Source organism: Brachypodium distachyon, chromosome 5 (assembly GCF_000005505.3).
Source record: "Brachypodium distachyon strain Bd21 chromosome 5, Brachypodium_distachyon_v3.0, whole genome shotgun sequence".
NCBI classification, from domain to species: domain Eukaryota; kingdom Viridiplantae; phylum Streptophyta; class Magnoliopsida; order Poales; family Poaceae; genus Brachypodium; species Brachypodium distachyon.
This window is the reverse complement of record NC_016135.3, coordinates 14,162,487-14,176,392: the sequence shown is the minus strand read 5'-3', so window position 1 is coordinate 14,176,392 and position 13,906 is coordinate 14,162,487. Positions and strand designations below refer to the sequence as shown.

At 42.7% G+C, this 13,906-nt stretch overlaps 2 protein-coding genes and 1 long non-coding RNA gene across 4 annotated transcripts; 1 reads left to right on the top strand and 2 right to left on the bottom strand.

The window, feature by feature from the left end:
• Positions 1-371: 371 nt before the first annotated feature.
• LOC112269263 lies at positions 372-1,974 on the bottom strand. Its single transcript, XR_002960808.1, has 2 exons — positions 903-1,974; positions 372-769 (listed from the first exon to the last, which is right to left on the bottom strand). It is a non-coding gene; the product is annotated as an uncharacterized LOC112269263 (long non-coding RNA).
• Positions 1,975-6,662: 4,688 nt separating this feature from the next.
• On the bottom strand, positions 6,663-10,144 carry LOC100841088 (probable pectinesterase/pectinesterase inhibitor 51). 2 transcript variants are annotated; one of them, XM_024456454.1, is made up of 3 exons: positions 7,489-10,144; positions 7,312-7,401; positions 6,663-7,018 (listed from the first exon to the last, which is right to left on the bottom strand). In XM_024456454.1, exon 1 carries the CDS (start codon positions 10,093-10,095, stop codon positions 8,698-8,700), a length of 1,398 nt encoding a protein of 465 aa, XP_024312222.1. In that variant the 5' UTR covers positions 10,096-10,144; the 3' UTR covers positions 6,663-7,018; positions 7,312-7,401; positions 7,489-8,697. The 2 variants fall into 2 exon arrangements, with proteins under 2 accessions (XP_024312222.1, XP_014750980.1); XM_014895494.2 differs by having other exon boundaries at positions 6,663-7,401.
• Positions 10,145-10,298: 154 nt separating this feature from the next.
• On the top strand, positions 10,299-13,099 carry LOC100840782. The gene is made up of 5 exons (XM_003579747.4): positions 10,299-10,672; positions 11,438-11,508; positions 11,593-11,768; positions 12,289-12,397; positions 12,570-13,099. Exons 1-5 carry the CDS (start codon positions 10,372-10,374, stop codon positions 12,876-12,878), a joined length of 966 nt encoding a protein of 321 aa, XP_003579795.1. The 5' UTR covers positions 10,299-10,371; the 3' UTR covers positions 12,879-13,099.
• The last annotated feature ends 807 nt before the right edge of the window (positions 13,100-13,906 follow it).

The window sequence follows — 13,906 nt, the reverse complement described above, 5'->3', positions numbered from 1 at the left end:
TCATTCAGGATTTCATAGAACCTTGTCTAGCTGTAGTGTGCAACGTTTTGGAAGTAAGAAACTGCCATGTCACCAGCTCTTGTCCTCAACTCAAGAAGATTGCGATCAATCTCAAATATTCTCAAATATATGATTGGCAATACTCCCTCCGTTTCATAATATAAGGCATGCACGCATTTCAATATCTGACTGACGGTATAATTTTTATAATACACAATTTACATTTTGTTAGTCTAATTGATGGTCAAAGTTGGACCCCGAAACATGTGGATGCCTTATATTATGGAACGGATGGAGTATACGGTTTCAGAAATTACTCATGCACATAGACGGTCCCGTAAATGACCCTCTGTTACAAAGAAACCATAACAAAACAATGCTTTGGCAATTTCAATCACAGAACGTCATATCCGTGTCTTGGGATACCACACATACACGATAAATGGCAGCTTTGTTCCACTATAAATTGGTAACCTGTAAGAAAATAAAACTATCATTCCAAATAATGACATTACCATGATACAAAATTATCCCCAACTCTCTCAAACACACTTAGCATTGCAAGTAAAATCCTGAAAAACCATGACTATGCACCTGTGACCAAGCAAAAACAAAGCAAAGAATGACAGACGGTAAAGTGAAAGGCATCCAATCCAGTACTGGCACCAACATCACAACTTCTCAATTTCAGGCCTATTCAGCTCCACTGCCTTGTAGCAATCATAGGCCAAAAAACACCAACTTCTCAATTTCAGGCCTAAGGACAAGTCTGTAAAATAGACAAATAGCCAACACATTGGAGTTGCAAAAAATAAAAAACACCCCACTGCTCTTCTTTAGATGGAATTTATCCACACTGCTATGATAAAATTAAATAAAATCAGATGTGTGTTGATGCTTACATCAAAGCTCTGGTAATGAATGAACTGACCATCTTGAGAGTCCTATAGCACAGAAACATCCATTAGATACGTTTTCATTTTCAACAGCCAAAAACACCAATGCTGGATGTTGCTTCCCTACGAGGCTTGAGCAAAAAATCTGTAGCAGGATAATGCAAGAAATCAATAACACCACAAGCTCCTTGACATCAGCAAAACAAAACATAAATAGTTGAAGACTGCTATATTGTACCCCCAAATTAAGCATGTATCTATCTCAGTACTTGAGCTGTTACGCATTTAGAAGGCATTATTATCAAATCAATCTAGCATTACTCAGGTGAACCCGTTCTTGCTGAAATTTCGAATTTGTTACTACAAAGGCTACATGCATTGGAGAAATTCAAACGATTAATTGTTCCAGCACAGGACAAACCAATTTCCATATATAAAACCAGGGGTGCCCCTACTTTGCTCTACAAAAAATGACCAACTCAATTGTCACTCAAGCCGGTAATCAAAAAGGACACCGGTGGGAGGAGTTGGAAGCAAGTGCTGTGGTTAAGAGCTACGCATAAGATACTCGTCACATCGCGGGTCCACACCAACCAGCAGTGAGGCTGTGCGTACGTGAGGCCGCCGCCGTGATCGATTCCTGATGTGACGAGCAAGGGGACTCAAGGACGTGCGAGGTCTGGCCGAACCAGAAAAGTAAGGAGATCTGGGTTTCTGTTGATGCTGGTGCCTGGACGCAGGAGGGGTGGCCGCCGGCACCGTCTTCTCGCCGTCGCGGAGGAAGTGGGGGACGGTCCTGCTATCTGGCCATTGTCCTCGCCTCTCTCGTCGCCATGAACAACGACGGAGCCACGAGCGCCGTCTTCCACGTCGATGCTTTACGACCCAGTGGCACACCATACCGCCTGACTATAGCTCGATCTGGTAATAGAGGAGGTGGAGTCATGGAGAACGAGTCGAGGAGCCGGAGGACGAGGAGGATGAAGGAGGCAGCCGCGCAGCTGTCCGCGAGGGCGATGGGGACTTGGGGAGGTTGCGACCCAGATGGCCAGATGGAACGGCGGCAGCGGCGCATGCCCGCCCTAGGTCGCGACTCGGGAGTAGGTGCCTATCGGGCCAAGCTTTTCAGAAAAGCCCGGAAGCCCGGCGGGCTTGGCCCGTCTGTGCCTTGGCCCGGCATCAAGTTAAACGGCCGGGCCGGCACGAAGCACGGCCTGTGTCGCGCCCGCGCCTCATACTCAAGCCCGACGGGCCGGCTCGGCCCGGCCCGATTAGCAATTGTTTTTTTTAAATTTAGGTACACGGTATGTCTCAAGGTAAGGAAATAAAATCTGCCCTATTGCTCCTTTCCCTTACTGACCACTAGACCAAGGTAACTGTTGTGTTAGTTTGAGCCACAAGCCTGTTTTTGACCCATTTTATGTGGCTAGCACATCTAAAAAGACCGCCGGGCTGCAATTTTTCACAGGTTTTTCTTCAGGCCCGTCGGGCTTAGGGGATGGGGCTGGCCCGATTGCGCTTTGTGTCGCGCCTGGGTCTTGAGGGAGCCATTTGGTGCCGGCCCGGCCCGGCCCCTTTACTGTCGGGCTTGGGGGGCCCATGCCCGGGCTAGGCCCGTTTAGTTGGTGTCGGGTCGGGCTTGCATGATAGCCGCCTGTACTCGGGACTCAAGGAATGAAAGAGACCGGTAGGGGGGTTTGGGCAACAAGAGGCGATGGGCCGCTAAACCGGCCCAGTTAACCAAACGTCTCCGATTTTTCTACCGGAGCAGCGGCCCGTTAGGACAGTCCCCCCATGAGTCAGATCGGACGGTCAGAAGCTCAACATGTTCAGATCCAACGGCCGACGTGACTGATGGCTTAAGAAGGCTGGAAAGGTGCTCAGTTTTACTGTCCTAAATGTATACCTAAAAAACATCTAGATACATGTAATGTTCGGACATTTAATATGGGACGGAGGAAGTATAATATAAGCCTAACTAATAGCTGTTAATATTGGACATAAAGACGTCCACCCGATGTTATCGACTCTTTCCATAAAAGAAATAGCTTCGACTGTCCTTCACAAACATCTGTCAATTGGTTGGGGCACCCTAATGATCATCTGCCACATCGCTTCACTGAGCTAATGATTTGGCTTGCCACTACTGGAGCGGACATGTATTCGCCGAGTGGGTAAGTATCATCGATCTACAACTCTCGGTCTCGATGGTCTAGTTCAATTAATTCTAGCTTAATTTGCCTTGATCATAAGCACTACTAACAACTTTATCATATTTGTGGTGGCTTACAACACGCTCCACCGTGGCCGTGGCCATGTACCTGAGCGAGACGTCAGCCTGTGCCGGCTCCTATGCCAATTTGTGCAGGGCCGTAAGATCTCAACGATACTAGCCCTCGTAGCCAGTCTCGTTTGCATAGCTACCATTGTGGTGCAGTCCGGGGCCAGGGTTGCGACCATAGCCCCAGCCAGAGCCAAAGTTGGAGGGTGGCGATGCTTAGGACGACGTGTGGCTCCAGTACGTGTGATAACTAGCTACAACGGTGTGATCGATGCCATATTTCCAAAGACACACGGGTTTAAAACTTAACCAGGCTACAACGCATGTTAATTGCTGTATGATAATTGCATGATGATTCTTATATATGTTGATTACTGCTACATCCATTCCTGACTGCAAGAAGTCATACTTTGCATCTAAGTCAAACTTCTTAAACTTTGACCAAGTTTATAAAAATTCTAAGAATGCATTTGAGCGTTCAGTCATCTGATGTGGGCCCTTTTGCTAATGTGTTTGAGCTCAAATCGTCACGCATGATGGTCATTTCCTTGGATGAGTTTAGGACCTGAGGTAAAGTAGGACCAACATCTATTACTATTTATTAAATTAGAATTGGTGGTGATGGTTGGACGTCGTTGGTTGGTCAACTTCGTTAAAATTACAACCAATATACCACTGCCCCTTATTTTCTTTCCCTCCCGCCTTATTCACGATTTCTCCTCCTCCGTCTTACAACCGACGCCACCATGCCCGCATGCCGACCTCGACGGCGTCATGAGCTGCCTACATAGAAAAAAAATAGTTTGTGATTTTGTTGACCCGTAGCAACGCGCGGGCACACCTGCTAGTTTTTGTAGTTTTAGGATTAACTTGATACCTCATCAATAATACCCATTGAGCTAAAATTGATTCGGTACAATGTAAAAAGTTAGTGCGTGCAGACGAACGACTCACATGCATGTATGCATTGGATTGGGAAGTTCATGGTAGGTATGACGTGGATTTGCATAAATTCATCCACGTCAGTTAATTCGGGACAGAGTGAGTATATCCCATTAAACTATGAGGATGGTTGTACCTCAACAATTATGGGGATGCGGTCATTTTCCTTTTTTAGCAAAATTGGGATGGGAGGTAAGACCAGCTACAGAGTGAACTATAGAGAGAAAACAACCTCAAAAGCAGAGATAAAAACTGTAGTTACATATTTCCTCCGATCCATATTATCTGGACAAAGCTGCGACAAGTAACACGCATATAGCTACACAATAAAACACGTCTGCGCATGTATTTAGACAAAGTTGCGACAAGTAATATGAATCGGAAAGAGTACGAAGCTCAATGGCTATGGATAAACAGTCACTTACTCATTTGTCACTGGTGTATCTTTTTAGTCACGGGTGTATTGGGTATTTGAGGGGATTGGGCGTTCTCAATACTCTCAAAAATATTTTTCATTCCAAAACATTAGTACGAACTTTTTTAATTGATAAAAAATAAATAATTTGTGAAAAATATCTAGAGATATCCTTGTAATCCCTCCGTACCAAACAACTAATTTGGATTTCTAGTGTTTTTTATTTGAAGAGATAAAACTTTATACACTAGTGTACCTGTACGTGCACGTACGTCAAAACTCAAAGAGAAAATTCCATATTTGTCACTGAAAATTTGCCCATATGCCCAAATGCCACACAGAATTTCACTGCTCCAAATATGCCACTCAGATTTTGCATGGAGTACAAATATGTTACTACCGTTAGTTGACCGCTAGTTGACCGTTAAGTCAATTGTCAGTTTTTTCATATTGACCGAATACCCATATGATGAGTTGTGAGCACGTATGCTGAAATTATGATGCGTTTCAGTATACTCCCTCCGTTTTTTAATATATGACGTATAATTTTTTTAATTGTTTTCTGAATTATAAAGCGCGCACAATTGCAGGCGTGGAGAAAAGACAAGCATGCTGCATGCAACTTCCTTTGGTGGTCACATGCAGGTCCTCTTTTGCTAATTGCACATGGCATCAAATTTTCCACGGCGCATGCGGTTCCATGCCCACGACATGCGGCAGTTAAGATGCGGGAGGCTGCAGTACTTGCGTTAATATTCGCAAAATGTTTTACCGCCTTATACAAAAAAAGGGAGGGATTATTATTATTGTGTTGAGTCTATTATGGATTTTGTGATGTTGAGTAAAATCAAGGATAGTGCTGCTGAAGAATCAGCATATTACTTGGGGGCAAAATTGTCTTTTCATCTCTTACTTAACGGTCAACTAGCAATCAACTAACGGTAGTGGCATATTTGTACCTTGTGCAAAATTTGAGTGACATATTTGGAACAGTAAAATTTTGAGTGACATTTGGGCATATGGACAAATTTTCAGTGACAAATATGGAATTCTCGACTGGACTACCGGCCTTGCTCGCCTTGCTAGTTTCTATGCACGTATCTACTTGTCGTTATTACAGTTGCAAATCGATCTGCTGGTTCTTAGCTGCACATAACATGAAATAATTCCAGTATGATCAAAGAGGTATTTACTTGGTCAGAAAAAAATCCAGTATGATCTTCAGTTAATTTATATTAACTTTAAATTAATTATGTAAAAAGACAAACACATGCAACACCAAACTAGTATAATCAGGGTAATTATATAAGAAATTCTAACTTTGTCCCAAGTCAAACTTTTTCAACTTTGATCAATTTTAAAGAAAAATATATCAACACTTACAATATCAAATAAATATATTATGAAAATATATATCATAACAGAAATTAATAAGCTAATTCTTGTAGACGTTGGTAGATTTTTCATGTAAACTCGGTCAACTTAAAGAAGTTTGACTTAGGACAAAATTACGACATTATTATATTTAGGAAACGGATGGAGTATTTGTTTTAGTGTTGCATATGCGGTATTTATTACAAAGAAAAAGTCAAATTGATAATGTTTGATCTATGACAACCATAAATATGTAGATATTTTGAATGGTAGGGAGCCCTGATCTACACATCGACCATCCTTCGGCTTTGAGTGCAAGTTGGCTTTTGCTGAAGGGAACCTACTATGATCTTGTTGCTGTGAAGATCCTCTGCAACTTACTACTAGCAAATTGATCGAGAAACGTCCCACGCTTGCGACATCGCAGATAACTGTTCACTTTTCTGAATGTCAGCAGTTTCAAGTGCCAAAATGACGCCATCTAGCTGAAAGGAACAGATATGATTAAGCAGAAGCTCAGGCTTTCCACTGGTTTCTGCAAAATTGCTCTTCCACTCAAACCAATAGGTAAATCAAGTACTCCGTACCTTATTCTCACTTCCATGAAAAAATAGTGGACAAATCAAAAAACATTGTAACTGTTAAAACTTCATTCTTGTCACCGTGTCCAAAAGTCATTCTTCAGTGCGATTATATATAAATCCATGGCACAAAGCCACTCATAAACTCCAAGAACATTCAGAAGATAAAACAGTTCATCAAAGGATGGAATAAATTAACAAACATAAATACAGTATATGACATAATAATTGGAGATGAAGCCAAAGTGAACTAGTGCATCATAGATCGATGGTCAACAGCATGCATAAAGCTTACTGAAGATTAGTCTATATTGTTTGTTAAGCAGGTTACTTCTGAACAAACCCATTTAATGTGTGTTTTTCTTAACAGAGGAATCCTACATACCGATGTCTCTACAGAAGTATATGTAGCCATACTTCATTCATAGAATCATAACTTCTGCACCAATTAGCGGTATCTAACAGGGACTTGGCCATCCTTGTTGATGGACAATTAGTAGCCTCCACTGAATGACCTTGAAGCAGCTATCTGGAAGATCAAAACAATCGAGATCATCTGGTATCAGGACCTATACAAGAATGAATGCAATGCTCTGGACACGGACATAATATGATAAGGTTATCTTCAAGAGGCTGACCTTTGCATCCAAAGGAACATGGATATGCTGTTCAGTATGCCAGACATAGTACAATGGGAAACAATGGAACAACATTTAACTCTAATTTAGTGGTCATTGAGTCCTGCTAACGCACGTTTGAACTACTACTGGATCACATCGATGAAATATCATACAATGGACTAACGGAGGAGACAAAGGTTACCTGAATGAGAACTTCTCGTGGGGGTATCGTCTTCCTTCACACATGAAATATTTGAAGCATTTCTGGGAGGGAAAAACTGAAAAGATGCACCTGTTTCAAGCAGATCCAACCAATCATTTACACACTCCACTTTGTCAGCATGAAGCCATGGTTGTGTTTCATGGACTATAACTGCACCTGGAATGTGGAAGCATCGCAAGAGTTCACAAGTGATAAAGTGCACTCAAGATGGTGGAAAAGGCTCTGGATGAGGAGTTTTGGCTTCTGGATGAGGAGCAAAAGGCTCTATTGAAATGGGATATTGTGCAGGCAAAGAAAGCAAAATTCTGTAATGGGCACCGGAGAATGAGCATCCATGACCCTATGCGTAAATTTTGCTCCCAGTAAGTGTGCTGCAAGAGGCTGAGAGAACCAAAACATGTCAAAGAAAATCAGCCCACTACATCTTATAGCTTATCCATAAGCATATTTAGTACAAAGTTAGTACAACTTTGTACTAAATCCAAGACACTTATTGGGGATTGGAGGGAGTACAATTTGCTGGTGCTGCAGAGACAACAGATTGTTACATTGCCGATCCCAATGACTTCTGAACATAACAAACTGCATCTTTCTTTTTTCTTTCCAAGTTCATGTGGCACAATCTAATTTTTTACAGAATTCAAATGATTTGCTAAATTATACTTTCTTCATTCTTTTCATAACAGGTTCCATTTTATTACGAATTGTCGGTTCACTACATCTGCCCTTCGAATGATAAATACTATCATATCTGACCATAAAATTAATTTAAAATATGCTTAACTGACAGGTCAAAAAGTTGAAAACATCTCATTGTGAATGATACTGTTACAACATACTATATCATCAGATAACTTAAGTTTGCAGATATCTCTGACTCCAAATACATATTGATAAATGATAAATAACAGGTTTTTTCCTGTCAAAAGAAGTACTGAAGGAGTTTGATTGTTAGTAATCCCAGATGGAAGAAGAATCTATTGATCTTTCTTTTCCATTGGTTTGTCGAGCTAGTATGAAGAAACCATTCTTTTCTTATCCTAAAAGGTTAGCTAAAATTTTAATGTGTTTTGTCAGTAAGAAAAAATAAGAAGACAACAGCAAGGCTATTAAAATGCGTAATATGTTCGAAGCACAGCAAAACTTTTTTTCAGTAGTGACTCCATCAAACAATAATGTAGTTACAAAAAGGCAACTGAACGTACAAAGAGTAAACCTAAGTTAATGCAGTTGACTACTCCACTACAGTCTATAGATCCTTGGGTGTGGGCATTACTTACAATTCTTTCTTTCTTTTCTGCATTTAGCTGTTGAAGCTTAAACAAGAATCACTAACCTGAACATAACATTTGACCTGTCCTATAGTTAGTATGCAATCCATACATGTCCCTGAATAAAGCTCTCTACTGAGTAGAATCCAACATGCTTGTCTGGTGTTTGACTGCTCCACTTAACCCTTGATGTGTAATTTGCACCAGGCCCTCGACTGTCAAACTCCCCGTAATACAGAGACCTGAGTGCAAAATCACCTCGCCATGGAAGCCATCCTTCTGGCATGACAACCTTCCCCAAATAACAGCTAACATACACTGTCCTTGAATACTCCTTCCATGGACGTCCCAAATACAGCTGATACGACTGTGGCTTTGCCTGGAACAGCAACATGAACTCTTTGTTCCCATCCACGGAGCAATTTCGAAACACAAACCCTGTCGTTTGCCCTGGATCAATTCTCCCGTTTGCTGCCACCACATTGCGTGCACTCTTCCGAGCTCCCTCCGCCCGTGGCACGGTCTTAATCACACATTCCTCAAACATAGCTGCGGCATTCCCAAATATAAAATCCACAGTTCCTGTGATATGGCATCGTCGGTAGAAATGCCTCATTGTGCGAGCATACAGTGTATCTTGGTGGCCCCGGAACTCCACATTCTCCAGCACCGACTGGTCGCTATCTGACCGGAATGTGACCGCCTGATGAGCTCCTGCTCCGGCACTATTCTCAAATGTTATATCCCTAGCTCGGAAGCCATCACCAGTAACAGCCACCGTCGCCGTGTCATAAGTACCGAGCCCTTCAATCCCAACACTCCGTGAGGCCGTGATGATGGTAGCCCCCATGCCCTCTCCCACCAGCAAAATGTTGGTCTTTTCGAACGGAATTATGACGTTTTCCTCGTAAACACCTGCTGCAACAGCTATGACGAAGTGCCCATAAGTGTTGTTCGGTGCCGCGTTAACGGCAGCTTGCACAGTAGAGTAGTCGCACGGCTTCGCTGCCGGACTCGGCTTGCAGACGGTGGCAGTCGGGCGGACCATCGCTGGAAAGGCCGCAGCGGCTGAGGCGGCGGAGAGTTTGGGGCTCGCGATTAGGGTTTGCGGGGTAAGGGAATTGAGGAAACGGGAGGTGAGCGTTTGGGAGGGGAAGGCGGGGAGGGATAGGAGATGGGAGCAGTCATACTGGCACTGGAGCGAGGCGGATGCGAGGTGCAGCGCCGCGGGTTGGTCGCCAGACTCAAGCGCGGAGAGCGCGGCGCGGAGGCGGTGGAGCGAGAGGGAGAGGTGGTCAGCGCATGGGTGCGCGTACGAGGCGGCCGACGGGTGGGCGGCGATTGCGGCACGGAGGAGGGACGCTGGGGCCCCGGGTGGCGCGGCGGGTAGGAGGATGAGGAGCGCGAGGAGTACGAGCGCGGCCGCGGCGGCGGCGATGGGGAGGAGACGGCGGCGGCGGGGCAGGACGTGCGGGTGGTGGGTGCGCGGCATTTGGGCGCCGTGGCAAGGAGATCCCGATGCATAGATTGCATTCGGTTTTGTTTTTTATTAGTGCTCCATTTATTTACTCATTTTGATGCGTATATTACTTGATTGTGTTTTCTAGGGAAGCGGGGAACTCGGCTTCGTGTTTTGGGCTTGAAGGCGTCTTTTATAAAGGCGTTTCCGTAGCTTTAACGAAGCGATAACTCTGATAAGAAACCGCCTCTCCAGTGACCGCTCTGCCACTCCCGCTCTGTGTGCTTGCTTACTGGGTGGGTTGAACAGATGGATTTGGTCGCCGGGAGAGTGGTTCACGGGTGCTCTCCTTCCGGGATATGCGTCAAACCGTCAAGAATTCGTCTTATGCTCAGCTCCTGGGCTCTTGTTGGTGGCGCATTTCCTGGATGGTTCTGCCCTCTATCTGTTTGTGGAAATGCCTCACTGTTGGTTCCCTTTGCCAAGAAGAAGAGGAAGGGGTACAGTGAGGAGCCTCCTGATGAAGAGAAGAACAATGGTGTTGCTGATGATATGGAATGTGAGGAGGAGGAAGAGAAAGAGGAAGAGGAGGAGGATGTCAGTGATGACGGTATGGTTTCTGAATTCCGGTGACGTTTCTTGTTTTCTATTGGTTGGAGATTTTGGGTCCTCTGGGAGGATGAGCTCTGTTGGCAGTCTGCATTTATGCTCCATTTCTCACATCACTTGATCTGATTGTTTCATTACCAAATTTTTTTAATCTGAATGTACATACTGTGAAGCATTTGGCACTTCAGATATTCATATCCATGCCAGGCTGATTGATTAAGGTATAACATGCATGCTTTACCAGTTACTAGAAAATATCCACCTACAGAAAATTGCAGTCGATTGCTCGATTATAAGTACATGGGAGTACAGCACCATATCTACTGCAATTTGCAAATTCACCCTGTAGATATAATGTCGGAGCCTCTCCTGCAGTTTCGGTTCAAGGTTTTTTGCAAATTCACTAATGCAATTGCACTGCACCTGGCACTCAAGTCTGTCTGCTTCAACTAAGATTCTTGAACAGGTGGCTTCCCTCATTTAGTTGAACTTGATATTTTAATGGACTATGTGAAATACAGTTAATGAGTACAGTGATGTTCGATGTCATACTCATCTACAAACACAAGTGCAGTGATGAATTTGGGTTGCAGTGGTCACCGTTTATGTTAGTTAGGCATGTAGGACATGTTCATTCTTTAACAATTCATTCCGTTCTAATGATTTATTCTTCTCAGCTAGTATTAACATTTTGGCTCAACGATTAATCCAGTAATATGCTGTACATTTGTATCAATAAAGCAATTGTGTCCCTCGAACCATGCAGGTATAGTGGATGATGATGGTGACTATGACTTCGAAGATGATTTTGAGAGTGATGATGAACAAGACCTTTATGTGAGGTTACGTTTATCTATTAAAACTGCAAACTTCACCAGATAACATTAACAACTGACCATTGATGTGCATTCATATTTGGAGGTTGGAGATGGAGGTGCTGGTGGTGGAGTATCACTTGCTGGCACATGGTGGGGCAAAGAAGCATTGTCTTTGGCTGAGCAGGTTTCGGCATTATTCGACGGCGATTTGAAAATTTATGCTTTCAAGGCAACTGCAAATTTAGACATAAGAGTACGCATTGAGAAGATGTCCACTAGGTATATATATATCAATGCTAGTACAGGCATGTGCAGTAACTTACTAAATTTGTCTTGTTTATGCGAGTTAATTGAAGCCTGAAGTGATTGGGATAGATTGGGTTGGTAAAGTGACTCTTAATTTTGAGTAGGTTCTAACCGGCTGTTTAAAGGGTCAGGCTCTAGTAAATCAAGATTCGAGCATATGAATACAAAGGCGAGCTTACAACAGATACACTAGAAGGTGGCATATTTTCATTAAAAGGTCATGGACATTCTTGGGAAATATAAAAAAGGATTAAGTTTACATATCACTCGTGGAAAAAAAAGATTCCTGCATCCGAAAGCAGAAAACATACTATGCATTAAGGTCAAACTTGTCTTTTATAACCTTCTTTTTATTTTCTGCCATTTCCCTAAGATTTCTTATAAGCACTTGCTATTAGCTATATGGTACTCCAAGGTCAAAGTATTTTTTTTGTAGCCTTCGTTCTATTTTCTGCCATGTCTTTAAGATTTCTTATCAACCACTTGCTATTAGGTACGGTTCTCCAACTATTGATGACATCGAAGCATACACAATTGCATACCGTGCAAAGTTGGATGATGCAGAGTCAGCAGGCAGGATACCGAATAATGTATCCTTGGAGGTATTGCCCCTCTATAACCGTTCAGAACTAGTTAAAGCCTCCCTTAAAGAAAAAAGAGAACTAATTAAAGCCTTCTCTAAGTATTCCCTGGAACATACTGATAGCTTCAATAAGATTATTTTTTATATGCTGTGCTTAGCGTTAAGACATACTACCATTAATCACGATGAAGGTGTCATCTCCTGGAGTGGAGAGAGTTATCCGTGTTCCTGGCGAGCTTGAACGCTTCAAAGAACGGGCAATGTATGTCCGATACGTCACAAGAAGCGAGGATGAAGCCACGCCTCAAGAAGGCGACGGCGTGTTTAGGCTCATTTCCTATGACATGGACCTGTGCGAGTGCACCTGGGGCATAGCTGATGTGAAGATAAACAGGCAGCAGACCGGCAAGGGCAGGCCCCTGAGCAAGAAGCAGAGAGAATGGCGGCTGCAGACGCCGTTCGAGTCACTGAAGTTGGTCAGGGTGTACTCCGAATGTTGATATACTTCTTTGAGTAAATCATCACGTCCGTCTGAGGTATTCTATCACCTCATCCAATTTTGTTGAGTGAATATACTGATAGGGCAATGCATGTGCAGTAGCTAGATTTTTTGTATCATTTGCTCACATTTAGTGATGAGATAAGTTCTTCTACCTAAACTCAATAGATAACACTTGAACTTTTCTGAAGTTTTACTTATAAAGTAGGAAACTCTTTTCCACCCCCTGCAGTCTTGTTCAACTTTTACATAGTTATGTATGCACTTGGTTCATTCATGCATTGTTTATTTCTCCTAGATGCTCCACTTGTCTAATTACTTAATTAGTAATCTCTTGCTAATGAGAATAAATTATTTGTTCAATGGGCGGATAGTTAAGTTCATCCAGCAACTAGACCAAGCTAGTATAAATAGGAATGACTTTGTATATATGATGACCAGAGGAATGTTGATCAGCGACTTGGCACAAGTACAATGCAGTACTTACTCGATCTATATAAATATATGTAGCATTAGTACCTCTGATGCAATTGGTTGTTTGTTGTACTGCACGTGTGCATGCATGCTTGCTGGTTGGACGCTTGGACAAAAGCCCAATTAAGGTGGGGATTAATTGGGATTTTGAGATCCATAGCTCACATCCTCTATAAAAAGTACTCTCTTCGATCCTAAATTGTTGTCGAAATATTACATGTATCTAGACGCTTTTTAATAGTAGATACATCCATATTTGGGCAAATTTTAGTCAAGAATTTAGGATAGTAGCTCAAATGTGCATTTGCTCCATGTCCCATTTCCTTATAACACAAAATATCTGCGTAGTGATAAAGAACAAAACCATCTTTATTGATATATAGTAATCTAGCTTAAATTCAGTTTTGGGTGGTCTGGCTAAATGCATTTTTATAACTGAATCGACGGGAGCTCCATCAGCCAATTAATCAATTAATTAAGCTAGCATATATGCACGTCGGCTTTTGTATTTACGGATGTGTATGCATCCATGATCGATATATCCATTGTTCTTTT